This window comes from Equus caballus, chromosome 25 (assembly GCF_041296265.1).
Source record: "Equus caballus isolate H_3958 breed thoroughbred chromosome 25, TB-T2T, whole genome shotgun sequence".
Lineage (NCBI taxonomy): Eukaryota > Metazoa > Chordata > Mammalia > Perissodactyla > Equidae > Equus > Equus caballus.
In genome coordinates, this window is record NC_091708.1 from 40,002,305 (window position 1) to 40,029,613 (window position 27,309).

The following is a 27,309-nucleotide window of genomic DNA, read 5'->3' on the forward strand; positions in this document are numbered from 1 at the left end:
GGGCAGTGAGGTTACTGTTTCATACATACCTATACTTTCCTTGGAAAATTTCTGTACAAGAAAATTTTGTAAGCAAGCAAGTTAGACACATAATTCTCTGCTATTCTTCCATCTTAACTGTTTCCCAAGGGATGAGAACAAAGGAACTATATAGTTATTTTTTAAAGGATTTGTAATGTTATTTAGTTTTTCTACAACTTTTTTTTTTTTGAGGAAGAGTAGCCCTTAGCTAACATCCGTGCCCATCTTCCTCTATTTTATATGTGGGATGCCTACCCCAGCATAGCTTGCCAAGTAGTGCTATGTCCACACCCGGCATCCGAACCAGCAAACCCCGGGCCGCAGAAGTAGAGCATGCAAACTTAACCCCTGCGCCACCGGGCCAGCCACATATATAAATTATTCTTAACCCTAATTGTTTACTAACTTAAGACTCAATCTTAAAAAACCGAAATTTTAATTTTTTTAATGATTAATATATCCTCCTCTCCCTTTTTTCCCTTCTCCTCCAAAGTGGAGATGGAAAAGATAAGAGGTAGCGAAAGGAATTAAATAAGCAAACAGCCATTAGTACAGAGCAGGTCAGCTCCAGTCCTGTTCAGAATCACTGGTTCCAGCATGCTAGTCTGGGAACCAGGCATCCTGGGTCACTCTAGGCTCCACGACTTGCTTAGTAGATGACCTTGTCTCTTGCCTACTTAATTGTGAAGGGACAGCAGTTTCTCTATGTCCAGATTCAGAATGAAGTTGACTCTAATATGTGTCGAGTTCTGTGATCAGAGAATAAGAGTTAAAGGTCTTTTTTATAGTTCCTTAGGAACTCTAAATTCCCCAAAGAACTTATCAAAATGGCAGGGAGAAAACAAAAAATTAGATGTGATGGTGCTCTAAGAGGTCCGTGGAGGGAGTGAGGACTCAGGACTGCAGAGGACGAGGGAGGTGCTTAGCCTTTGAGGGCTTTGCGTGGCGTTAAATGGTAGAGGACTGGAGCAGAGAACTTTGCTGCCAAAGGGAACTTTGCTTAGCAGGGAAATGGACCTGCTCAGGGGCCGAGACTCGGGGCTGGTGCAGGAGTTTGCTGCGAGACACGCCTGGAGCAGACAGTGCCGGTGAAGGAGTGAAGTCACGCTTACATTCTGGTAAATGTGGCTGGAGATGGCAGTGGTCCTCATCCAGGCCCTCGTCAGGAGTCAGCCTTCTCCAGAAGAGGCTGGTAGACGCAGGGCGGCAGTGTAAACCAGAGCTGCGTTGTTGTGATTAAGTGCTGTTACAGGAGCTCTGCCCTGAACAGATGTGTAGTTTTTCAAGGTTACCCTCAGTTTTTGGTTTTAAGGACTCTTGAAGCCCGTTTTAAGAGTAGGAAATATTTTTTTCAGACACAGGTATCTACTAATGATACAAAACTGCCTTCTTGAGCTTTGTTTCCTCGAGGTCCCGCCCTACCAAAGTGAAAAGAGCAGCTCATTTCTCAGAATATGCTGCCATGTGGTCAGTCCAGGATTAGTAATGCAGACTGGTTTGCTAGGTTGACACCTCGTCATGGCTTCAGTCAGCACGTTCTTTGTTTGCTATTCTTGTCTTGAATCTAGCTTTTACCTGGATCGAATTCCAGCTTGACAATATGGAAAATGAAACTTGGGTCGATAGATTATCCCGCTCTCTCCCCACCCTTTACACATGGATGCAGGGCTGCGGCATCACAGCTGCAGCCCTCAGCACGGGCCTGCTCCTTCCTTCAGCCAGCACTTCCTAATGGCCTGAGTGCCGGAAATCGGGGCTGCAGAGCTCAGCTGGCTCACCTAGTATGTGCCAGTGCTCTGTGCTTCTGCAGGGGAGTGTGAGCGAACCTGAGCAGGAGGCGCAGAAGCAGCTCTGGGACAGCTTAGTGAAGAGGCAAGGTCCTGCAGCATGCTCACTTCAGCTGGGTGTTGAGATAGAAACGGGAGTTGTCTGGGCAGAGAGGAGATAGCACATTCTAGGCAAAGCAAGCATGTGCAGATCGCTTGGAGTTTTTAAAGAGAATCTTGTGTATTGTGAAGAAAGAGTATTTCTATATGCTAAGAGGGTAGGGGGCACAGGCGAGAGATGATACCGGTCAGGTGAGCTGGGCCAGGTCAGGGAAGGTCTGGCTAAAGAGGTGGATTCTTGCCTCTCTCAGAGGGGAGCCATGAGAAATTTTAAAGCACAGGAGTGACATGGCAAAGAATAAGTTTCTCTTTATAATAAAATAGATAAATAAATCAGACTTTGTGGAAAACAATAATACAACAAAATAACTGGTTAATATGTGGAGAATAATTTAGAAAGGATGGTGATAGGGCTAAAATCGTCATGTTCTGTTCCCTAGGAAGATAGTCTCACAGAAGGGTAGGCCTCAGAGAGGATCAGATGCAGACAATGCTCTCCCGCCTCCTCTTGGCGCTGCTTTAATCCCTGAAGAGCTGGGAACTTGGACCTGCCCAGGGCTCACCTCACAGCTGGATGGGGTGGGGGGCAGTCTCACTGACTTCCATGCCCAGTCCTGTGAGCAGCTAACGGGAAGGGCTCACCAATGTTTGCTGGATAACACAATTTTTAAACCTTGTATAAACTATGGAAGAAGAGCTGGAAGAGACCACAAAGCTTATCTGGCCTGCTTCTTTACCAAATCTCAGAATCTTCTCTGTAGAATGTAATTTTAAAGTTGGAAGGGTCTTGAGACCATCTTATCTTCACCTGCCATTCTTAGTCACTCTGGGAAATTGAGGCACAGAGCAGGAAGGTGGCTCATGCAAGGTCACAGGTTACTGACATTTCTAAGCTCTCTGTCATTAATCTGCCTGTTTCCTTCTTTGGTCCTTCATTGGTTAGATCATAGAATGTGTTGTTCCTGATAAGAGCAGGTAGCATATTCTGAGTTTCTCCCATAAATAGGTCAAGGTTTCTTTTTTGACATTAAAATTTAGTGAAATTGCCTAGAAATTTGAGGGTTTAAAGTTGGGGCAGATTGAGTGCTGTGGGGAAAGTACCACCTGCCCGGTCAGCCTGCATCTGTGGTTGACTTGAAATTGTTGCTGTGCTTACGCGGTCTCCTTGCTCTCCAGAATAACAGGTAGGAGTAAAGCAGGAGAAATCTTTCCCCACACCTCTTTTTTTTTTTTTAACGATACACTGTAATTTTGTTTTAGTTGTGTGCCTTCAGATGAAACTAAGCCTGTTCATTGCCCAGGCTCTCTGGTACCCTGAAGACTTGTAGGATTGACTTTTTGGAGTAACTGAGAAATCAGCTCTTTGACTAAGTAAATTCTCTTGGTTATATCAACCAAGACTCAGTTCCTTTACAATTATTCCCTTTTCTTCATTGAATAACAGGCTGAGATCTGGGAAGAGAGAACAGCTGAATTAAGTAAGAATGAATTCTTTTAAATCTCCACACAGTGGAATGCACAGACCAGATGAAAGGACTTATTTTTTTTTAAAGATTGGCACCTGAGCTAACAACTGTTGCCAATCTTTTTTTTTCCTACTTTTTTTCTTCCCAAATCCCCCCAGTACATAGTTGTATATTTTAGTTGTGGGTCCTTCTAGTTGTGGCATGGGGATGCCGCCTCAGTGTGGCCTGACGAGCAGTGCCATGTCTGTGCCCAGGATCCGAACCGGTGAAACCCTGGGCCACTGAAGCAGAGCGCACGAACCTAACCACTAGGCCACGGGGCCGGCCCCTGAAAGGACTTTTTTTTTTTTTTTTTTTATTAATGTTATGATAGATTACAACCTTGTGAGATTTCAGCTGTACATTATTGTTAGTCATGTTGTGGGTACACCACTTCCCCCTTTGTGCCCTCCCCCCCCGAAAGGACTTTTGAATAGATTTCTCAGTAACTCTTTGAGTACCAAAGTTGGCATTCCTTTGAATTCTCAAAGCTCTTGTAGAGTTGATAGTATAAACCATCCCATTTGAATTTTTTGCTTGGTGTCATTGCCGTGGTTAGACATCGTCTGAGAAACCCATGTAGGCGGTTGTTGCGGGGTAGTGGATAGCCTTTTTTTTTTTTTTTTGAGGAAGATTAGCCCTGAGCTAACATCTGCTGCCAATCCTCCTCTTTTTGCTGAGGAAGCCTGGCCCTGAGCTCACATCCGTGCCCATCTTCCTCCCGTTTATATGTGGGATGCCTGCCACAGCATGGCCTTCTGAGCAGTGCCATGTCCGCACCCGGGATCCAAACCGGCGAACCCCGGGCCACCGAAGCGGAACGTGAGCGCTTAACTGCACCACCGCCCGGCCCCTATAGCCATTTCTTACAAAGGAATAGGATCTAGGCTTCATTGTTGGATTCTGAGAAGGGGCTACCATCTCAGTTCATTTGTCCGCCAGGGCTATCTGCTAATTTTTGCTTTCCTTCAGAGATGCTAATTCCATTATATCTATTTTGATGTCTCGTGGTGCTTATCCCATACATTCTGTCTTTTCAGAAAATGGACCCCAGTGGGGTCAAGGTGCTGGAAACAGCAGAGGACATCCAGGAGAGGCGGCAGCAGGTCCTAGACAGATACCACCGCTTCAAGGAGCTCTCAACCCTCAGGCGCCAGAAGCTTGAAGATTCCTATCGATTCCAGTTTTTCCAAAGAGATGCTGAGGAGCTGGAGAAATGGATTCAGGAGAAACTTCAGATTGCGTCTGATGAGAATTATAAAGACCCAACCAACTTGCAGGTGCGTCTGATCTCCCTGAGATTCCTGCCAAACTTCAAGAGCTCAAATGTGTGGGTTTTTTTTTTAAAGATCGGCCCTGAGCTAACATCTGTTGCCAATCTTTTTTTTTTTTCCTTCTTTTCCCCAAAGCCCCCCAGTATGTAGTTATAGGTCCTTCTGACTCTGCTATTTGGGACGCCGCCTCAGCATGGCTTGATGAGTGGTGCTGGGTCCGTGCCCAGGGTCCAAACTGGCCGAAACCCTTGGCTGCCCAAGTGGAGTGTGCAAACTCAACCACTCGGCCACAGGGTCAGCCCCAAGAGCTCAGATATTTTTGCCCAAAAATTATACAAAGAAAGTCATTTAATTGTGACCTAGAGAGATTGGGCAGCAAGAAGAATGTAGATCAGACATAAGAAAGGACTCACTATTCTGAAAAGCCCTTAGTGTGTGTATTGTGTATGAGTGAGGGTGCATGGAATCTTGCCAGTTTTAATTTATTTTTTCTGACTGCTTTAAGGCTGATGGTTCTCAAACTACTGTCTTGTAACCATTGATGATCCTTCAACATTTTTCAGAAAAGGTCTGGGTTGATTTCTTTCTTTCTTGCTGAGGAAGATCGGCCCTGAGCTAACATCTGTTGCCAATCTTTCTCTTATTTTGTATGTGAGCTGCCACCACAGCATGGCCACTGACACACGAGTGGTGTAGGTCTGCACCTGGGAACTAAACCCTGGCCACCTAAGCAAACTGCCAAACTTAACCACTAGGCCACTGGGGCTGGCCCTGTGTTGATTTCTTGAAATACCTATTCTTGAGAAAGGCATGCTAACAGGGTTGTTGCTGGTGAAAATTTATAGTCAGGGGTCTCTTTAAGCAACTCATTGATAAGTCTTATCAAAAGCAAAGCCTTTAAAAATCATTGAATTGTACACGTAAGTTAATTTTATGGGTGTTATTTATTTATTCCTCAATAAAGCTATTTTTAAAAAAGATAAAGCTTTTCATCTCATTGATTTTGGTGAGAGACTTTTTTAGCAAGTGGAGCAGTATTTGGGCCCCTGGTTCTTTGACTACACCGAAGTTGTCCAAGAGAAAATGGTGAATGCTGGTTTAGGTACACTCCCTGCCTGGCAGGCCCCTTCCCAGCTCTGTACTTGATTAAAAAGAGGTGTTGAGAAATGGAATGTATCAAATCAATCAAAGAATGTGGCTTCTAAAGCAAGCTGGAAAAAATGTCATATCATGAGTGAATGTGGGTGGATTATTCAAGGGCAAACAGTACATGCTAAGAAAACTGTCAGTATGGTTATATATTTCTAGAAGGTATTAGATGTCCACATAAAGGCTAATTTCCTGATAGACAATAAAATTAGGATATTTTGTAACATCTTGCTATCTGCAAGATTGGTCCTCAATGGCTGAGTTTCAGAGGACCAGTACAGATGCTGTCAGAGTCATTGAGTAATTGAGCAGGTAGGGGGATGGGTGGGATGCTGAGTGATGTGTCCTTAATGAGAGGGAGTGGGGTTCAGGAGGGGAGGAATAATGGGGGTGAGGAGACAGAATGCTGAGTGCTGTGTGATTGCATCTGTGGCTCATTTCATGGTCCACCGACAGGGCAAGCTTCAGAAGCATCAGGCCTTTGAAGCTGAAGTGCAGGCCAACTCAGGAGCCATTGTGAAGCTGGATGAGACGGGAAACCTGATGATCTCCGAAGGGCATTTCGCATCTGAAACCATAAGGGTGAGTGAGTCGGGCCTGGTATGGATGGCCTTCATCTCTGTGGTTGGCAGAGGAATGTGGATTAATGCTTAGAGGTAAATTTGGGTTCCTAAAAAGATAGACTTTCCTGGCTTTGTAAAAGAATTTGTCAAGTCTCCTAAAGGAGTTAGGCAAGTGCTGCCTTTGTAATATGATGATTCAATATGAATACAAACAAGTGTTTGTATACTCAGGAAATTAATGTTTATGGAATAAATTAAAATGTGATTATACTTTATGGAAGCTTGCATAAATTAAACTCTTAACATTTGCAGATAATAATTAGATGGGAGAGCATATGCGTGAAATTGGTGAATTTGGGTACTAGGACACAAAGGTAAATAGGATTAATCACAGACACTATAAAGTAAGTTCTCTGTTGGAAAGCTTGCTCTCTGGATCTTGATGCTTTGCCCCAGGAGGGCTTTACTGAGGTCTAGTCAGCAAGCCCGTTGAAGGACCAGCTGTAAGGAGTGACTTGTGGCACCACTGGTCAGTGAGCATGGTGACGTGACTGACTTGGGAGCAGGAGTCCTCCGTCTGGTCTGGCTTGGTGTGGTGCTGCTTCATTGGAGTTGGGGCAATAATTGTTTTTTCTCTGATTTGTTTAACGTTTCCAATACCAAGGTATTCTGGGAAACAAACCTCTTTAGGATGAAGTATATACGTCTAGTTTCTCATAACTGGATGCTCTTATCTATCTTTGTATTTTGTTTTTTGTCATCCAAAGTCACATTCCATTGAAGGACCAGATGAAAGCTACGTTTTTTTTTTCCTCCTCTTCTTCTCCTCAAAGGGCCCCAGTTCATAGTTGTTCATTCTAGTTGTAGGAAAAGCTACATTCTTAAGCTCCAGCTAGACATGTTTCATCCTCTCCTGTTCCCTGATACCCACTGTGGAGGTTTCATTCCCTTAGGATCTGGTCTAGTGGTTTTCAGCGTAAATACTTGTCTCTTGCTCCACTATATTCTGTGGTCTCATATTGAAGACTTGCAGTTAACCCTAAGCTTATTATTAATAATTAACTATCCCTAGTAATGATTGTAAATAGGAAATAAGAGTAAGTTCTAAATGCTGCATGACCATTTGGGTAAATATATGTCTGTGCAATTACGTACAAATATTTATCTGGCCATTTCCTCCCTGTTTTGGATACAGTCTTACAGTAAATGAAATCAGCGTGCCTTATTACTCCTTGGTAGAAGTGGTTTCCCCTGAGTGACTGGGGCTGCTCGGCGGTAGTGTAACCAGGTTACAGATGGAGAACATGAGAACTAGATCAAGTGTTGGGCTTTGGTGGTTAATCTGGGGGAGGGGAGACCCAAAGCTCAATTCATTCGAGTCTATTGGTAAGTGGCCCTCTTCCCTGTTTAGAGATCTTACTACAGCAACATCTAAAAGTACTATTAGCTACTATTTGTTGAGTAGCTATTAGTAGTTATTTATTTGTAAACACTTTGCTGAGAATTTTGCATATGTTATCTCTCATCTTCACAATAAGCTTATAAGGTAGCCATTATCCCCATCGTATAGAAGGGAGGTTTGTTTCCCAGAATACCTTGGTATTGGAAACGTTAAACAAATCAGAGAGGTTTGAGCAACTTGCCCAAATTCACACAGCTAATAGGTGACAGAACTAGAATTTTGATCCACTCCTTTCTTTCTCTAGTCACAATTCTTTACTTTAATTTTCCAACCTGCATTTCATTCCTATCGGCTTTCCTTCTTTCTTCCCCCAACTGCTTCTCTGTGAGCTCCTGCGGCTTGCTCCTGCGCCCTTTGAGAAATCCACCTGAGTCAGAACCAGGATTTCTTCTCCACCCGGTCAGCTTTGAGTGTATTTCTTAAGTGCACTTGCCTCCCTGCCCACTCACACTCTCAAACAATAGTGTGCTTGTGAAACTGGACTCTTCTCTAACCTGCAGTATTTACAAGATCAGAGACAGCAGGAGAGGGAAGGCTGTTCCGATACTGGAACAGGCCTGGCTCTCGTTCTTTACTTGAAGGTATGCGGATGGGATTTGAGAGAGACTGACAGTTGACTTGAGGGTGAGGTTTTCCTTTAGCCTTCTGTAGGCCCATTTTTAATTTGAGCAAAGGGCTCTCACTTAATCTTTACTTTCCTGCTCAGGGGTCCCATGGTGATCCTGGCTTAGTAATTTCTCTGGCCCTGTAACTCGGTAACTCAGCTTGGCAGGCAGCATTAACATAGAGGATGGTGGGTGGAATGTGAAGACTGTGTGTCCTGGATAACCTGTCTGTCACTGGTTTAGACTTTCACACCGTACCGGACTGCGTGGCGCCCCATAGTCACCGCCACCCACATTGGGTCCCACATCCGAGTAGGTGGAATATTGACTTGCTGTTGGTTGCCTTTCCCTCTTGCCTTGGAATGCCTTTCACTTCCTTCTCAGCGGTGATTCCAGTTTCAGCCGTCAGTGGTGGAAGTGATTGGAGTGGTGGAAGTGAATTGTGTGAGCCTTCTCCTTTCACATGAAACATCCATACTTGTTTCTAAGAGCATCCACCCCTGTTGACTGTCCCGTGGTTAGCTGGGAGTGGCATCTCAACCATGGGTGGATCTCGGACTTCTCTTTTGTCAGTGTTTAAATCTTTGTGTTTATTTTACTTCTGTCAGTGTTACACAGAAACTCCCAGTATCTTGGGTAGGCACAACCAACGCATTGAGACTGGATTAGAATACCAGAATGCATCAGCTAAGCTTGAATTGATGATCATTTTCCCCCAGTTGTCGACAAGTCCTTACTAGGACTGTGCTATGAGAACCCAAAGATCCTGGGAGGTGAATATGTTTGGGCCTGTGGCTTGGCTGCCGCTTGGGTGAGATGTTTTGTACCACAAACTGTATCTTTTCACAGAAGCTCTGAAACTGTTTCTGCCAAGAATCCATTTTGATAGCCAATTGTTTTAGGACCTCATCATTTCTACTTTTATACTAAAGTTTTCCTATTTACTTGTGCCTCATAATTATTTCTTTACATTTATGATGTCTGTAGGACCTCTTGTTTTGTTTTTTCCCCTTTACACGAATTCCGAATACACCCTTCAGTAATTTTTCCTGAGGTTCCACATTAATTATTCATCTTTCCTTCCTCAGTCGTCTTCTGACCTAGCAATCCCACTTTAATAATTTAATAAGTATTAATAAGCAATAATGTTATCTAAATACTTACAAATAATATATCAATGATAATTGATAATAATAATTCTTCCCGTGAAGTAAACTAGAACGAGTCTGTGAAAGGTCACTTCTTTTGTACCTTAAGATCTCCCAAACCACGATGAAGTGTATGCTTTTTCCTATTCTCAAATTTAGGATTTCCTCTCAGTTTAGGAATTATCTTTTAAAAAGACTTGTTCAGAGCTCCATGAGGTTTCTGACTTGTGGGAATTCTGTGGAAAAGCCAGATCCTATAGCAATGGTTGTAATCTGGAGGGTTGAGAGAGAGTTATATATGTGTGTGTGTGTGTGTGTATATATAGGTGTATATTTTATATATATATATATATATATATATATTTTTTTTTTTGGTGAGGAAGATTGGCCCTGAGCTAACATTTGTTGCCAATCTTCCTCTGGTTTTTTTTCTTCCCAAAGCCCCAGTACATAGTTAGTATATCCTAGTTGTAGGTCATTCTAGTTCTTTGTGGGACGCCCCTTCAGCATGGCTTGATAAGCGGTGCTAGGTCCGTGCCCAGGATCCAAACCAGCTGGGCTGCCGAAGCGGAGCACACGAACTTAACTACTACACCGCTGGGCCGGCCCCTATATATATTTTATTAATCTCCAGACTCGTTTGATGGAGCTGCACCGCCAATGGGAATTACTTCTGGAGAAGATGCGGGAGAAAGGAGTCAAACTGCTGCAGGCCCAGAAGCTGGTGCAGTATTTACGAGAATGTGAGGATGTGATGGACTGGATCAATGACAAGGTATGTTCTGAGAAGGAAGGTTTGCTAAGTAAGCCTTAAGAGAAAGCAAGAGCAGAGACCCCTCCTTGGTCTGCAGCCGAGAGCCAGGGTTAGCAGCCATGCAGCCAGTTTAAGAAAAAGGCGTGGTGGTGGGATTGCTGTATCTCCAGCTTCTCTCTGGATGTGTTCTCTGCTGTAGCTCTGAAACCTGCAGTCTCTGAGACCAAAATGCTGTGAGCGCAACCTCTCAAATAGCAGAGGAACTAAAATTGCAAACCCCCAGAAAACTGCATCCACTAAAGCTAACGTGGCCCCATCCCAGCGTGCCCATTTCATGCTAAGTTTCTGGAAGCCGTTGTTACCCAGTGTTGGTTGGTGACTCTCGCTCTGCTGTGGTCCCTGAATAGGAAGCAATTGTGACTTCTGAGGAGCTGGGCCAGGACCTGGAGCATGTGGAGGTTTTACAGAAGAAATTTGAAGAGTTCCAAACAGATATGGCCGCCCATGAAGAAAGAGTTAATGAAGTGAACCAGTTTGCTGCCAAACTCATTCAGGTAAATAGCAGAGGGCCATGTGCTTCTCACAACATCATTCTATTAACTTTCTAGTGTTTTCAGAAGAAAATTTTGGTGTTCACTTCCCTAATTTCTGAGTGACCAAGTTTTGGTAAGCGTTTCTGAGGGTTTTGTTTAGATCTAAGTAGGATTTCAATACTGATTAGCCCTAAATTAGAAAATGCTTTCTAACTTGTGGCATGGGAGGAAGGGCAGAGTTCATTTGATCTGCTTCCTCCACCCACTTTCGGGTAGGGCTTGGTGAGCCTTTTATTGGGCTGTGAAAGCTGGGAGTCGAGGTTCTCAGAATAGGGTGTGGCGGTGGATACTTCCTGGGATTGGCAGACGTCTGCCAATGCCTACCTGCTCTTCCCCGGGCTCTCATGGGGAACCTTGTAATGAGTGGGCTCTCCACTGGTAACTCTGGAGCCGTGGGAGGGGAGTGGTGCAACCCTTCCCCATGGCCTTTATGTATGGTCCCATAAGCTGCTGCTGTATTCTCACCTTCCCCACAAGGGTCAAAGTGCTCCAAAGACGTCAAGTAGTAGGAACTAGAGAGTTTTGGCTTTTAGGGAAATTTGATTTGGGGGGTACCAATTTTAAATTTATGGATCTGCTTTAGGGCTTGAACTTATTCCCTTTCTTACCAGTCATGAAGGGAAAGAAGAGCGACATTCCTTAGAAATACCTCACCCTTTCACAGTGACAGAAGTGCTCCTCCTCAATCTGGGCCATCTCAAGGTTGTGCTGAGAAGAGCAGTCAGGCCAAGGCCAAGGTCTCACAAATGGACCTCAGAACCCTTAAGTGTTTCACCTTATTATTTTACATGTTATTCTTATTAAAACAAAATAGTGAGGAAGGATACTTTTAAAGAAATATCTCCAGCCTGAAGTCAGGAACAAACCCTGAAAACTATGTGTTTGGGCAGCACTGCTTAACAACCTCATGAACGTTTGAAATGCCACACTTTTGATCGGTTGAGACAGAGATGGGTGCATTGATGAAGCTACCACAAAGTTGCAGCTGAAGTGTTTGTTAACATAAAGGTTTTTGGTACTGATGCACATAAGCGCTTTATAGATGGACCACACTACTCCAAGGGATAGATAATGGCTCTCTCGTCTTTACATGAGAAAACAGAAGCTCTTTTTGAATGAGCTTCACTTCGTTCCACACAGAAAACCAGTGTTTCTGTAGAATGCTGAAGGTTTGCTAAAGCAGATACTTGAAGGAGCCAACCTCAGGTGACTAGTTGGAGGAGCCAGAGGTTATGGACCAAGTCCAGTGCCTTCTACTCTTTGTTTAGGAGCAGCACCCTGAGGAGGAACTGATCAAGACTAAGCAGGACGAAGTAAACGCAGCCTGGCAGCGGCTCAAGGGCCTGGCTCTTCAGAGACAGGGGAAGCTCTTTGGGGCAGCTGAAGTTCAGCGCTTTAACAGGTGCCAAGCCAGCTTCTGGGAGTGGGCATCTGCTTGGAGGGGCTTGGTAAAAGTGTATGGCATGTGCTAATAAAATGCTGGGGCTCACTGGGTCTTGGCCCAGCGTGGCGTTCCAAGTTCCAGACAGTTGTTGTAACTAGATTAATTGGTGCCTTTATCCTATAGGGATGTGGATGAGACTATCAGCTGGATTAAGGAAAAGGAGCAGTTAATGGCCTCTGATGATTTTGGCCGAGACCTGGCAAGTGTTCAGGCTCTGCTTCGGAAGCACGAGGGTTTGGAGAGAGATCTTGCTGCGTTAGAGGACAAGGTGGGGTTTGAAAACAGCTGATCCTATAAATAAATTACCAAGGGCCAGGAGAGCAGTTCTGACAGAGTGTGCTTCTAGGTCAAAGCCCTGTGTGCCGAGGCTGACCGCCTGCAGCAGTCCCACCCTCTGAGCGCCACTCAGATTCAAGTGAAGCGAGAGGAACTGATCACAAACTGGGAGCAGATCCGCACTCTGGCAGCGGAGAGACATGCGCGTCTCAATGACTCGTACAGGTAGAGAGAATCTTCCAGTACTCCTCGGACTTCTCTGGGAAAAGAGAGGAAGGCAGAGTTATGGGTCAGTTCTATAGACTGAGAAAGCTTCTGTATACCCTGCCAGGTTCTTCTGCTAAGAAAATGGAGGTGACTTTCTTGTACCTGTATTATATGTGTTTGGAGACTGGCAACTTGACAGTGCGTTGTGTGTTCACAAACATGGTACTTACAACTGTGTAAATATCTTTCTTCTGTCCTATATCACTGTGTTGTGACCAATAGAAATGGAAATATCTCCTTAGCAGTCTGAGCATGAAAAGAAAGAATGCTTCTTACTAACCAGGGGTTAACCTTGGAAATGACAAGGAAATTGACAATAAGGGAGAAGACTGGGGAATTACAGTGATGGACAGAACCTAAGTTTAAAGGATTGATTTCAGCTTTCTCTTACTTTCCTTTACAGTCTGGGTTGAAAGAATCCCATATTCCCCAGGACTGGAGTTTGTATGATTTGTTAGACTTTGAGGACATAGAATTTGGAGCTTTAGGGAGGTATTTTCCATCCTGGAAAGATCTGATGGCTTATCTTTGGTTTCCTAGACTTCAACGCTTCCTTGCTGACTTCCGTGACCTCACCAGCTGGGTGACTGAGATGAAAGCCCTCATCAATGCAGATGAACTTGCCAACGACGTGGCCGGGGCTGAAGCCCTGCTTGATAGGCATCAGGAGCACAAGGTAACGTCTCCAAGATCTTCCAGAAGTGAAGACATTCACTTAAAATGCATCCGTGTATCACTGTCCAGATAAGCGATAGCGTGTCACTACCGCTTATAGTTGGAGCGGGTGAAACTTTATTCACAGGCTGCTCTCACCATAAGGGTTGTTGTTGGCTGTGCCTTTGGAGACTCACTCTGCCTGCTTGTAATAGATGGAGAAGTGGGTTAAATGTCAGGAGATCAACTGTGGTCCATAATAGTGAAGAACCAAGCTGTGGCAAGGTGGAGGTGCTACTAGTTTGCACGTCAGTCCTGTGGCATCTTAAATAATGTCTTTGTTTAAATGCTGAATTTCAGAGTTGGTTTGGGTAAATCTAAATTTCTTATTCTCATACTTCCCCAAAGTATATTCTATGGCTAACCAGTTACACAAGATCTTAATAAGCTGTACCTTAAAAAGAAAGAGGGTTTTCTATGGCTGAGTAATTTTGGAAAACACTCTTAAATGGAATTTTTAAAATAATTATTACTATTAAGCCTTCTGAGAGGTTTTAATGTGCTAGATATAAAATCATACAGAAGTCACATATGTCCCTCTATACTAGCAGTAGTTAAAAATACTAGTTATAAACACATCAGAAAATATGAGATGTTTGGGAATTAATCTAACAAAAGTGTAAGACACTTGTGGAGAAAGCTATAAAACTTTGTTGAAAGACTGAAAAATGAAAACTAAGTGGAATGTCTTGTCTTGTGCATGGATGGAACGATCTTTTGTAAAGGTATAAAAATTCTCGAGATATATACGTTCATTGCAGTTCCAATCAAAAGCGCAGCAGGTCTTTGTTTTTGGAATGAGACAGGCTAATTCTAAAATTGAAAAACAGCCGAGACAATTTTGAAGAACAAGGTGGGGCCAAGGGAGGGCCTCACCCTACCAGGTGCTATAAAATCATAGTAAAACCATCTCATCCAAGAAAGACAAATAGACCAACGGAACAGAAAACAGCAAGCTCAGACCCTGTGAATGTGTGGAACTTGACAGAGTTTGGCGGAGGTGGCATGAAAAGCCAATTGGAAAAAGTCTTTTTAATAAGTGATGTTCTCGTTTGATGATCTTCACTGATACCAAGAAACCTGATCTTGTCTTTTGTTCGGATCTTCATATTAGATGTGATATTTTTGATGTGTAGTGATTATTTGAAATTCAACAACTTAGTTTTCTTTTACAAAATGCTGGGCATTGAGTGTGCCTTTTTTCCCCTGTAGGGTGAAATTGATGCTCATGAAGATAGCTTTAAATCTGCAGATGAATCTGGACAGGCCCTGCTTGCTGCTGGCCATTACGCCTCGGATGAAGTGAAGGAGAAGGTAAAAAGAGAAAAGGTTCTTTTACTAAAAGTCTCTGAAAGCTCGTATTCTTCCTCATCCTTAAATAGCCAGATGGCGCGTTCACCATGGGGTCTGAGAAAACTTAGAGATTCCACCTGGAAGTTACCGAGCAGCTTCTTCAGAGGTTTAAAAAGCAGATGTGTGTACAGTCTGGTGATTGAACAGGGAGAGAAGGTTCCACTTATTTGGGGCATATATGACACATTTCCTACTTAAAGGTGACTTTACAGGGAGTTGAGTCCTGCGTTAGTATTTGGAGCCAAGAGGAAAGAATCTTTGAGTGTAAATATGCCTGAAGAACATTAGATAATGATGTATATTTTAATATATAGGTCAAGGGAAGACATTTCAAAGACACATTTGTTATCATTAACTTTGGAGCCAAAAAATTATTTCTAAGGCATTCGTGAATTTATTTGACATATTTTCTGGAGTACCCACTCAGTTGACATTGCTCAACTGAGAGTCCCTACTCCATTTATACTGCCTCGCTTTTAGATAGAGGCCCTTTTTCTTCTTCCTAGGAGTTTACTTAGCATTTTGACTAAAATCATTTGTGATAATGTGGCAATAATATAATTCTAGGGGCTGGCCTGGTGGCGCGGTGGTTAAGTTCACGTTCCGTTTTCACTGTCCAGGGTTTGCCGGTTTGGATCCTGGCTGCAGAACTACACTGCTTCTCAAGCCATGCTGTAGCAGGTGTACCACATATAAAGTAGAGGAAGACGGGCATGGATGTTAGCTCAGGGCCAGTCTTCTTCAGTAAAAAGAGGAGGATTGGTGGCAGATGTTAGCTCAGGGCTGATCATCCTCAAAAGAAAATAAATAAATAATAATAGTATAATTCAAGACTAATTAGGACAGGGCCATCTCTCTTAGATGTAGCCTAAGCATAGAAGCTGCTCAGGATTTGAGTGATTTCTTGTGACTTGGCTGACACACACAAGTGAATGTTATTCTTTCCCTTTTGAAAATCGAAAAAAGTCCCAAAGATTAGTGTGAGGATTAGAAATTCCAGGGCAGCCTTTATGTCTGGCTGGAGGGCATTGCGACTGACATTTCTTCCCTGCCTTTCTGTTTCCTTCTCCTCCAAGCTGACCATTCTTTCTGAGGAGAGAGCTGCCCTGCTGGAGCTGTGGGAGCTGCGCAGGCAGCAGTACGAGCAGTGCATGGACCTGCAGCTTTTCTACCGTGACACCGAGCAGGTGGACAACTGGATGAGCAAGCAAGAGGTAATGTGTGAGCGGAAACCTTGCCAGCCCAGTGAGCAGAGTCTTTGTTTCTGTTTCGTCTGCTTCGCAGATAGTTTGCTTAGTATGTATAGGAAATCCTTACCATTTCAGTTCTGAATCAGTGAGGAGGGGTTGCTGAGCCAGCCTCCGTCGGCTCTGCCAGCATTTCTCCCCTCTCCTGAGATTGCGAGGCTCTCAGAAAAGGCCCCAGTTTTTCAGATGAGTGTAATGTTGTAAATTGTTTTTTATTAAAGAGAATTTTTTTCCTTAGAACCTAGCATTATGCATAATTTAAATCTAATAGAAGCAACATAAGCTATTTGAAAAAGTTTCAGTAGAATGTAGAATAAGAATTTCATGTTATTGTTGCATTAGTTTTAAGTGAATTTTAAAGGACTTTAGACTTTCCAGAAGAGATCTTAAAAGTTTAATAGCCAGAGTCTCTTTCCTTCTTTTTGTACTTTGGCCAAAATATCCCTTACTTTCCAGCCTAAAGAGGTGAAAGGAATAGGCCATTATTCTGAATGCTTTCTTTCCATTTACAAGGCATTCCTGCTGAATGAAGACCTGGGGGACTCCTTGGATAGTGTGGAAGCGCTTCTCAAGAAGCACGAGGACTTCGAGAAATCCCTCAGTGCCCAGGAAGAAAAGATTACAGTAAGATCTCTGCTTGTGCTCAGTGCCTTCCAGTGATCCTCAGAGACAGGCCAGAAGTCTCTTCTTTTTCTGAAAGGTTTCTGAACAGATTTGATGAAGGATCTGTGTGAAAGGCACTCCGGTGCATGCATAAAATCTCATGATACACCATCTTGCTGGAGACATAACACAACTCTTAGTGTGAAATCATTTTCTTGATGTAAACCTCCAAATTGAGATTTAGCTTTCTCTAAAAGTAGCTGAGAGTTAATGTAAGAGGCATTTTTCCCATTGAAAATAGACCATAGAAGTAGGGAGGAGAAGGCTTTTAACCTGTATCTGACCCGACTCTCATATCAGATAATGTCTCCCGTCCTGAATGGAGCCAGCATTGTATTGTTATGTCTGACTAATAACATCAAGCAAAAACTCAAAAGTTGAGATAAGTGTTGTCATAGCAAACCTTAGTGGGAACACCTTGACTTGTGTCAAGGTTCAGTGAATACCTTGACCTGTGAATACCTTGACCTGTGTCAAGGTTTAGTGAATACCTTGACCTGTGTTAAGGTTTTGACCTGTTCAGCAGTTACTTTTCTCTGGAGGCCAGGCCATGGAACAGGATGCTTACCAGTGAAGAACTTTCCTTCTTCCTTCCTAGGCATTAGATGAATTTGCAACCAAGCTAATCCAGAACAACCACTATGCAATGGAAGATGTGGCTACTCGCCGAGATGCTGTAAGTCTCCAGGCTCTTTCTACACCTTCCTTTCTGTACGTGGATGTCCCTTCTAAGACAGATGTTGCAGTTCAGCCTCTTGAGCTGGAATCTCTTGAGGAGTAAGAACTGGAGATTCACATGGAGCTTTGTCTTTCAGCTTTTGAGCCGCCGCAATGCCCTTCATGAGAGAGCCATGTATCGCCGGGCCCAGCTGGCTGATTCCTTCCACTTGCAGCAGTTTTTCCGTGATTCCGATGAGCTCAAGAGTTGGGTCAACGAGAAGATGAAAACTGCCACAGATGAAGCTTACAAAGTAATGTACTGTTCGCGTTGCCATGTAGCACGTGGTTAGTAAGCTGAACACAGCTCTCAGAAATAAATTGTAGCTAAGGAAAGAAATAGGAATTCCAGAAACCTCACTATTTAATGTAAACATACCGTTATTATACATCCCCATAAAGATAGGTGTGAAGGTAATGTGAGGTAACTTGACATCCTCAGGTTCAAGATAGAACCGCCTTCTTTCTTTCATTGGCAGGACCCATCCAACCTGCAAGGAAAAGTACAGAAGCATCAGGCTTTTGAGGCTGAGCTCTCAGCCAACCAGAGCCGCATTGATGCCCTGGAGAAAGCTGGGCAGAAGCTGATTGACGTCAACCACTATGCCAAGGATGAAGTAGCAGCTCGTATGAACGAGGTCATCAGTTTGTGGAAGAAACTGCTAGAGGCCACTGAACTGAAAGGTAAGAGAGAATATTTCCCTGGATGGTGATAGGGATGTTTGGGGAATGAAATAGTCCTTCCGGTTAAGTGTTTTAGGGATATAGACCCCCCCAAGCAAGGTGGGGTGCATGACCTTGCGTTTGGGCTCCTTTCCTGTGAAGGAGTTCCTTGCCTTGAGTTCTACATGGTTTGCTAATCTGGTAAATGTGGTTGCGCAGGCCGGTGGGTGGGGGAGCCTGAGTGAGAAGACAATGATTGGGACAGGTGGCCCTGACTGAGTTGGGCCTCATCTCTAGAAATCAAAGTTCAGCTGTAAGCCAAGGGCGTTTAGTCATTCTCAAGTGCCCTTATCTCATGGGGATTAGAATACTTACCTTCTACTTCAGCATCCAGAAGGGAGGGCAGAGGTGGTGGTTTGTGTTCTTTACCTTTGTGATAGAGGTGAAGCAGTAACTACAGTCCTGAGCGGTGGTCCTTCACCGAGATCCCATTGTTTATGAGCAGTATTGGCAGAAGGCTGATGTTAACACGTAGAAAATCAACCTTGCCTCTTTGGCTAGGAATCAAGCTTCGCGAGGCTAACCAGCAGCAGCAGTTTAATCGCAACGTTGAGGACATTGAACTGTGGCTGTATGAAGTAGAAGGTCACCTGGCTTCAGATGATTATGGCAAAGACCTTACCAACGTCCAGAACCTGCAGAAGAAGCATGCCCTGCTCGAGGCAGATGTGGCTGCTCACCAGGTGGAGTGTGAAGTGGGCGCTGTTGTGGGGCCAATGAATCCAGGAAGGGTACGAGGGAAGGATGGCGAGTAATTTCACCACCAAACTAGTTTTGGAAGGAATGGGATGTGTTGATTTTCTTAGGTAAGCTTATATGTTCCATATGCTTCTGCTCAAATTAAACTGTCTTCCCTCAGAGCTTTCTGGGAGCCCAAAAGGAGGGAAAGAAATGGCAGAAAGAGTACTCTCAGGAGTGGGAAAAGAAACGTGTCAGTTTTTCTTCATATATGATCAGAGCACACCTGAAGTAATAAAATCAGCCTAGAAATGTCAAGAACGTAGTTGCCCAACACCAGTCCAAACTTTCAAGACTGTCCTTTCCCATTGCCAGGATCGAATTGATGGCATCACAATTCAGGCCCGCCAGTTCCAGGATGCTGGCCATTTTGATGCTGAAAACATCAAGAAGAAGCAGGAAGCCCTTGTGGCTCGCTATGAGGCTCTCAAGGAACCCATGATTGCCCGGAAGCAGAAGCTGGCTGATTCTCTGCGTTTGCAGCAGCTCTTCCGTGATGTTGAGGACGAGGAGACGTGGATTCGAGAGAAAGAACCCATTGCTGCGTCCACCAACAGAGGTCAGTCTGCCTCCATCAGATAGGAATCAAGTTGAGAAAGGACTCTGCCCTTATAACATAAAAGGGACACTTGTCAGAATGAGCAAGGTCAAATTTAAATAAACTGGATCCGTGGTGGAAGCTAAGAGCGATGGTTAGTGCTGACTTTTCTCTTGAAGGCTTAGATGACTAAGGAGTGGTTTCTGCTTTCAGGCAAAGATTTGATTGGAGTTCAGAATCTGCTAAAGAAACACCAAGCCCTACAAGCAGAAATTGCTGGACATGAACCCCGCATCAAAGCAGTCACCCAGAAGGGGCACGCCATGGTGGAGGAGGGTGAGCAGTTGTCGTCCTTGAAAGTGACTTTTCTTTTGCTCATTGTATCTCCCTCCTATGATTGAGTGTATGGACTTGAGGCAGACTGGGCTGTGGGGTTGAATACCATCCCCATTCTCTCCTAACTGACCTTGGCTAGACCTGAGCCTGGCCCGTGTGAGTCTCAGTGACCGAGAACTATGGGATGCCATTATTTTTATTATTTCCTTATGATAGCATCACTAATGCTGACTGGGGATATCTGCTTTTTAGAATCTAAATAGAGATCATTGTTTGAGGAGGCAAAAATCGAACAGATCTTTTAAACAGTTGGAACCTGAGCCTCTCGTAAAACTTGGAATTATGAAGGGGTCTAGCTCACCAAAATGTAGTGACCAAAGTGTCCCCTTTTTTGTCCTTCTGCAACATGTCAACATACTTTTCACTATCCTCCCTTCCGCCTTCCAGGCCATTTTGCTGCAGAGGACGTGAAGGCCAAGCTCAATGAACTGAACCAGAAGTGGGAGTCGCTGAAGTCCAAGGCGTCGCAGCGGCGGCAGGACCTCGAGGACTCGCTGCAGGCCCAGCAGTACTTTGCCGACGCCAACGAAGCCGAGTCCTGGATGCGGGAGAAGGAGCCCATCGTGGGCAGCACCGACTACGGGAAGGACGAGGACTCCGCTGAGGTGACCCAAGCTTGGGGAGTGGTGCGCTTACTAGGGTTGCCAGTTAGGAAAATGACTGTGGAAGGTGCAGCATCATGACTTTCAAGGTGTTTTAGAATCTATTTTTTACTTTCTAATGCTTCTTTTCTCCCTTTTCTTAAAGATTGGCCATGAGGTAACATCTCTTGCCAATCTGTGTTTTTTGTCCCCAGAGCCCCCCGGTACGTAGTTGTGTATTCTAGCTGTAGGTCCTTCTAGTTGTGGCGTGTGGGACGCCGCCTCAGCATGGCCTAATGAGCCGTGCCATGTCCGTGCCCAGGTTCCAAACCAGTGAAACCCTGGGCCGGCGAAGCGGAGCGCGCAAACTTCACCGCTCGGCCCGGGGCGGCCCCTTGCTGTTCTTGTTTTGTCTTTCCATCATAGGCATGTGTACATACTTAAGAGAAACACATATTTTTGCTGGTTTTCTGTTTTTTGACTGAAACTCTGCAATTTTATTTGTAAAGGTCTAGGTGTAGTTCCTGTACCTACCTCTTTTCTTGCCAGTCTTGACAAAAACCAGAATGAGCTGAATTTTGTCATGGACTGAATATGATTCTCCCAAAGATGGGAGAACAGAAAGCTTTGAAAATGGTAGTACTTGAAAATGATGAAGTGCTAAATGTAGACAGAGAAGTGAATATCCTCAGGGAGGGCAGTGTATATATATATGGCCAGCTTTGATTTATTGGTGATATTTTTCTTAAGATAGGTTGTAGATTCACAGATGTGTGTGATACTGTTCCTTATGTCTCTCTTTATTTCAAATATTGCTTAGTTAAGTACGTAAAGTCAGGGTGAAAAGATAATACTATAAGTCACAATTAACATTTCCTCCAAATTCAACATTTATTAAAAAGAGTGTGTGGAAGTGTAGAGCAGGAGGTGACCAGATTGTCACGTAACTAGACGAGGCTTGAGAAAGGCATATGGCACCTTGGTGAGGCAGTGGGGCCGGGCAGCTCTGGCTTCTGGCACGGGGTCACTGTGTGATTTTGGTTTCAGGCTCTACTGAAGAAACACGAGGCTCTGATGTCGGATCTCAGCGCCTATGGCAGCAGCATTCAGGCCCTGCGAGAGCAAGCTCAGTCGTGTCGGGTAAGCGTGGCTCTAGTTTCAGCAGTTATGAGTGATTTAGGGGGAGGCAGGGAAAGTCGAAGGACCCAGACACTGCCAGCAGGTGTTGCGGTCACAGGAGACAGTCTTGTGACTTTATCAGGTCTTACTGCACAAAGGTTTAGAGACAGTTTAAAACAAGTTTTTGTGTCTTTTTTTTTAAAGATTTTTTTTATTTTTCCTTTTTCTCCCTAAAGCCCCCCAGTACGTATATATATTTTAGTTGTGGGTCCTTCTAGTTGTGGTATGTGGGACACCGCCTCAGCGTGGCCTGATGAGCGGTGCCATGTCCGCGCCCAGGATTCGAACGAGTGAAACCCTGGGCCGCCAAAGCAGAGTGCGCGAACCCAACCCCTTCGGCTACGGGGCCAGCACCTAAAACAAGTTTTTTTAAAGATACGAAACAGCATTCTTGAATTAGATTCTATTGGTAGCCACAGAGAATATTTGGTAAATTTGGTATTTGCGACAACTGTTGGAGTCTGCAGTTTGCTTCGATGGAAACCCGTGGACACCCTTTCACTGTGTTTGCCCTTCCCTTGGATTTTTAGCAACAAGTGGCCCCCATGGACGATGAGACTGGGAAGGAGCTGGTCTTGGCTCTCTATGACTATCAGGAGAAGAGTCCTCGAGAGGTCACCATGAAAAAAGGAGATATTCTCACCTTACTCAACAGCACCAACAAGGCAAGGCATAAAGTAGTTGTGTGTTTGTTTCCATCAGCACCACCGGTTTCACTCACTTGGGTGTCTTTGGGTAGTTGTATCTCTCAGAAATGAGGCTGGTGTAGAATTTGAAGAGACATTACTTTCCTAGTCAATCTCCCACTTAATATAGGTCTATCCTATATTGGATATGATCAAGAAGGTAATCAGTCTATCTTCTTGAATATCTGCAAGTAGTGTGGTGCCTCACATTCTCAAGGGTAGCTTTTTTCCACTAGTGAACACCTCGAAGTGGAATTCTTTCTCTTTTGCACCAGAGTCTGCCTCTCTGTAACTTTGACTGGTTGGTTCCTAGTGTAGACTCTACAGTCTGCATTGTAGCAGACAGTTGAAGACAGCTGTGACATTACCCCACGGGCTCTGTCTCCTGAAAGTTAAATGCTGCCCAGTTCACCAGTCTTTCTTCCTGAACTTTCTGGTTTGACAGTGGCCTTGAAGTGAGATGCATGATACCCTGCATATTATCTGACCAATGCCCAAGGATGTTATCTCCCGTCTTGGTTAAGGCTGGAAAAAGGTCCTCAGCTTTTAAGAACCTCCTTGTTTCCACACCCCCACTTTACCCTAGTCATGAGAGTTTGAGGAAACCTGGGATTTACGTCTTTCTGTTGACTCTAATTTAAACCTAAACAAACCCTCCAGTCTGACTCTGGTTCACTCAAAGCAGCATTGTCCAATGGAATTTTCTGTGATGCCGGCAAGTTTGTATATGTGTGCTGGCCGTACAGTAGCTAGCAGCCACATGTGATTATTACGCACTTGAAATGTGACTAGTGCAAATGAGTTTTTAAATTTAATTCTAATTTATTTAAGTTTAAGTAGCCACATGTGACTAGTGGCTGCAGTATTGGACAGCATAATTCTTGACTATCTAAGCAAAGAGGAAGTGTCCTTCATGGTGGGTGTCATTCCTGCTTCACTTGTGACCCTCTCCATGCTTGGCTGGTCATGAACGGACTGAAATTTCAGTCCTTCTGCAAGGTGGCTTTGACGCTGTTAGACGTGCCTCCTTGGTTTCTCCCTATCTCAGGGAAAGAATATGCTTTCAATTCTCTCCCTTTTTTTCCTAGGACTGGTGGAAAGTGGAAGTGAATGACCGTCAGGGTTTTGTGCCAGCCGCATATGTGAAGAAATTGGACCCTGCCCAGTCAGCCTCCCGGGAGAACCTCCTCGAGGAACAAGGCAGCATCGCCCTGCGGCAGGAGCAGATTGACAACCAGTAAGCACGATGCGGCCGATCACAGAGGTCTGGGCACCATTCGGGACTCAGTCTGCTCACACTTGGGCCAAGGGTTGGGCAGTGTCCTGAGGTTTCTGGAGCACATGTTCTTCAAGCGCCGTCGTCAGGACTCAAGGCCATATTCTTGGCTGCTTTCCCCAAGTCACTTTTAACCCACAAAACTCTGTTTGAACCTAATATCCCTGACTGATACCTTATTTTGCTTCGTTTTTTCCCTCACATTTGTGAATTTCTTTTCCTAACCAGCGTTTTTCTAATTATTCCCACCTTAACCTTCGTCCTCTGTTCGGGAGATGTTTTCTGAAATTGCATTTTTGGAAGTTCACACCCTTATAGCTCTGCCCCTTTTGAAAGACTGTTGAGACAGCTTCTCTCTCTGCCATGGCTTTGTGTTCTGAGAATGGGGGGTTGGTGGTTTTTTTATTGGCTCCTCCTCTTTCCTATAGCTACGCCCCCACATTGACCTATGGCCCTCCTTTAGAGCATATCCTACTCTGCTAATGAAATTAGCAGCTTTGGACACTTGGGAAATGCAAACGATGCCTTCTCACTGGAGAATTGTAGAACTTTTCTGACCTTGGTGATCCCTGAAAAGATCAGTTATTTACAAATAACTTATGGACAAATCTACTTTATGGTATTTACAAATACTTGCGACTTTTTCTGCTGCTGTTGAGACAAGAATGAGAGGTTTTGGCCAGGTCATAAATATGAGAGCAAAAGAGCGGACTGGCTGTCTGAGTAAAGCTGTGTCTTAGCTCTCAGTGAAGCTTTTTCTAAGAGCGCTCATTCTGTTCCCTGGCCTGGTTCTGTGAAGTTACCAGTGTTTTCAGCAAAGGAAAACTTATTGCCTTAAGCATCGCTCTCTCATCAGGGAGACGAAAATGAACTAACCCTCCGTTTAATTTTCCTGCTCTCTCTCCACTGTGATTTCCTTCATGGCCTGGCCTCCTTCCAAGAGCTTTTGAATGACTCTTTAATTTTCCCCACTTTAAGCATCCACCGTCATGGCACCAGTCAAAGCTGCTGCTTTTCATTCCCGTGGATTAATCCCACTAATTTGTGCATGCTTTTGCTGTGCCCCCTTCTGTGCAGGACACGCATAACTAAGGAGGCCGGCAGTGTATCTCTGCGTATGAAACAGGTGGAAGAACTGTGAGTAGGCTGAGAGCCTTGCTGCGCACCCGTGTCCATGGCTGTGCCTGTCCATTCTCCCTCTGCCGCTTCTCTCGAAGGCACTTGTCCATCCTGAAAGAGGAGGTGGTGGCAGGGACTGCCTTCCATGCAGCAGCTTTTGCTCCCAGGGAAGAGGTTTTGGTGAAGCCGTGTCAGTTGACAGCCACTCGTCTTGTGGGTGCTTCCACGTGCAGCTGTGTGTTCAGAGTGGGGTTGCTTTCCCCGTTGGCTTTTGTGGCGGACCAGCCACTATTGGCAGCAAACCTGAAGGCTGACTCTGTAGTGTTCTTTAGAGGGAAGGAAATTAAATGCCCCTCTTTAAAGTGCTTTGGTTCTTGGGAACTTGTTCCTCTCTTATTTCACTTTGGGAAGCTTAGATTTGATGGTGATTCTAGGGTTTTTTTTTTTTTTCCAACTTTTGACACTTTTTTTGTTTGTCATTTTCATGTCTGAAGATAGTAGGAGTTTAGCCTTTTGTATATTAGTTACCAAGGGTTAGAATATTCTTTGATTCTTGTTAAGAAATCTTCAGGGGTCGGCCCAGTGGCGCAGCAGCTAAGTGCGCACATTCTGCTTCAGCCGCCCGGGGTTCTCCGGTTTTGATCTTGGGTGTGAACATGGCACCGCTTGGCACGCCCTGCTGTGGTGGCATCCCACATATAAAGTAGAGGAAGATGGGCACAGATGTTAGCTCAGGGCCAGTCTTCCTCAGCAAAAAGAGGAGGATTGGCAGCAGATGTTAGCTCAGGGCTAATCTTCCTCAAAAATAAAAAGAAATCTTCAGCTAACGAAATAGTACAGATACTCTGTACTCTACATGTTTTCCCTTCTGCAGTTGCCAAAACGTTCTGAGAAATAAATGTGTTATTTTAGGAACAGTAGAAAATTCCTCCTGTTGTGGAAATACGGACATCCTATATGAGGCTGTTTTAAAGCTCAGCATATCTTCACTCCCCACTTGGGGGCTGCTCGGAGAATTATAAGAGAGGAGAAAAAGCCCTCTGTATACATTATGCCAGCAACTTCATCTCATCTCCCAGCTGTAGTCGCATGAGCCCTGTGTTATTGTGCTGAACGCTTGGTTTCGGTCATTTGTGGTTGTGATGTTATAAAAGCAAAATTGGCCCAGGGATGAGGGTGCCTGGCTGTTCTGGCTCCCCAGTGGTGAACAGTGCAGTCCATGCTCATCCCTGAGGCTGGAGTGTGGGTATTTGGCGTCTTCATCCTTGCTCTGAGACTTTCTCACGAGGCATCGTCATTACAAACTCATGACCTTGGATCCACATGTTGGAGACACCTGGTGGTTTGCCTTTCCATTAGCCTCTGTGGGAAGCTAACTGCCCGCCTTGCTCCCTCTGTCACCCCCTTGAATCACGTCAGATACCGTTCTCTGCTGGAGCTGGGTGAGAAGCGCAAAGGCATGCTGGAGAAGAGCTGTAAGAAGTTTATGCTGTTCCGTGAGGCGAACGAACTGCAGCAGTGGATCAATGAGAAGGAGGCTGCTCTGACGAGTGAGGAGGTTGGCGCAGACCTGGAGCAGGTTGAAGTGCTACAGAAGAAGTTCGATGACTTCCAGAAGGTAGGAGAAGTCTTGCTCCGAGCTGCAAAATTGTTCAAAGCCTTGGTTCTCTTGATGTTTTTCCAGATTACTAGAACGAAAATTACATGGATTATATTCCACCATCTGTGAGCATTTTTTTTTTTTGAGGAAGATTAGGCCTGAGCTAACATCTGCTGCCAATCTTCCTCTTTTTGCTGAGGAAGACTGGCCCTGAGCTAACATCCTTGCCCGTATTTTTTAATATATGTGGGACGCCTGCCACACATGGCTTAACAAGTGGTCCGTAGGTCCGCACCCGGGATCTGAACTGGCGAACCCTGGGCCACCAAAGCAGAACATGCGGACTTAACCATTGCACCACTGGGCTGGTCCCCTGTGAGCTATTTCTAAATGAGTTTAATCGAAATTTTTCTTGGACCGATTTAGTTTCAAGGAAATACACGCAGTTTTCTCTATCTGTTGTTTTAAGATAGTTTTTAAACCTCAAATATAAAAATAGGTAAAAGTATGTTCTTCATTGGGGTAAAATTCACATAACATACAGTTAACCATTTTAAAGTGCACAGTTCAGAAGCATCTAGTACATTCACGATGTTGTCCAACCATCATCTTTATCTCATTATAAAACATCTTTAGGGGCCGGCCTGGTGGTGCAGTGGTTAAGTTTGCACATTCCGCTTCTCCGTGGCCTGGGGTTTGCCGATTTGGATCCTGGGTGCAGACGTGGCACTGCTTGGCAAAAGCCATGCTGTGGTAGGCGTCCCACGTATAAAGTAGAGGAAGATGGGCACGGATGTTACCTCAGGGCCAGTCTTCCTCAGCAAAAAGAGGA

General features: G+C 44.6%; 1 protein-coding gene across 43 annotated transcripts in view; it reads left to right on the top strand.

Moving 5' to 3' along the window:
- The window catches only part of SPTAN1 (spectrin alpha, non-erythrocytic 1), a 64,828-nt gene that overhangs the window by 6,844 nt on the left and 30,675 nt on the right, over positions 1 to 27,309 (top strand). For 22 of the 43 annotated variants that reach the window (XM_023629046.2, XM_023629041.2, XM_070251530.1 and 19 more), the window contains 23 exons: positions 4,453 to 4,692; positions 6,292 to 6,417; positions 10,248 to 10,388; positions 10,775 to 10,921; positions 12,229 to 12,362; positions 12,528 to 12,672; positions 12,751 to 12,905; positions 13,488 to 13,623; positions 14,874 to 14,975; positions 16,091 to 16,228; positions 16,775 to 16,885; positions 17,523 to 17,600; positions 17,740 to 17,895; positions 18,121 to 18,325; positions 18,866 to 19,047; positions 19,418 to 19,661; positions 19,854 to 19,976; positions 20,424 to 20,641; positions 21,665 to 21,757; positions 22,327 to 22,461; positions 23,571 to 23,719; positions 24,836 to 24,895; positions 26,297 to 26,495. In XM_023629046.2, the coding sequence (XP_023484814.1) occupies positions 4,456 to 4,692; positions 6,292 to 6,417; positions 10,248 to 10,388; positions 10,775 to 10,921; positions 12,229 to 12,362; positions 12,528 to 12,672; positions 12,751 to 12,905; positions 13,488 to 13,623; positions 14,874 to 14,975; positions 16,091 to 16,228; positions 16,775 to 16,885; positions 17,523 to 17,600; positions 17,740 to 17,895; positions 18,121 to 18,325; positions 18,866 to 19,047; positions 19,418 to 19,661; positions 19,854 to 19,976; positions 20,424 to 20,641; positions 21,665 to 21,757; positions 22,327 to 22,461; positions 23,571 to 23,719; positions 24,836 to 24,895; positions 26,297 to 26,495 (3,414 nt within the window). In that variant the 5' untranslated portion in view covers positions 4,453 to 4,455. The remainder of the gene's footprint in view (positions 1 to 4,452; positions 4,693 to 6,291; positions 6,418 to 10,247; positions 10,389 to 10,774; positions 10,922 to 12,228; positions 12,363 to 12,527; positions 12,673 to 12,750; positions 12,906 to 13,487; positions 13,624 to 14,873; positions 14,976 to 16,090; positions 16,229 to 16,774; positions 16,886 to 17,522; positions 17,601 to 17,739; positions 17,896 to 18,120; positions 18,326 to 18,865; positions 19,048 to 19,417; positions 19,662 to 19,853; positions 19,977 to 20,423; positions 20,642 to 21,664; positions 21,758 to 22,326; positions 22,462 to 23,570; positions 23,720 to 24,835; positions 24,896 to 26,296; positions 26,496 to 27,309) is intronic. The other 21 variants (XM_070251538.1, XM_070251552.1, XM_070251557.1 and 18 more) reach the window with 1 other exon arrangement.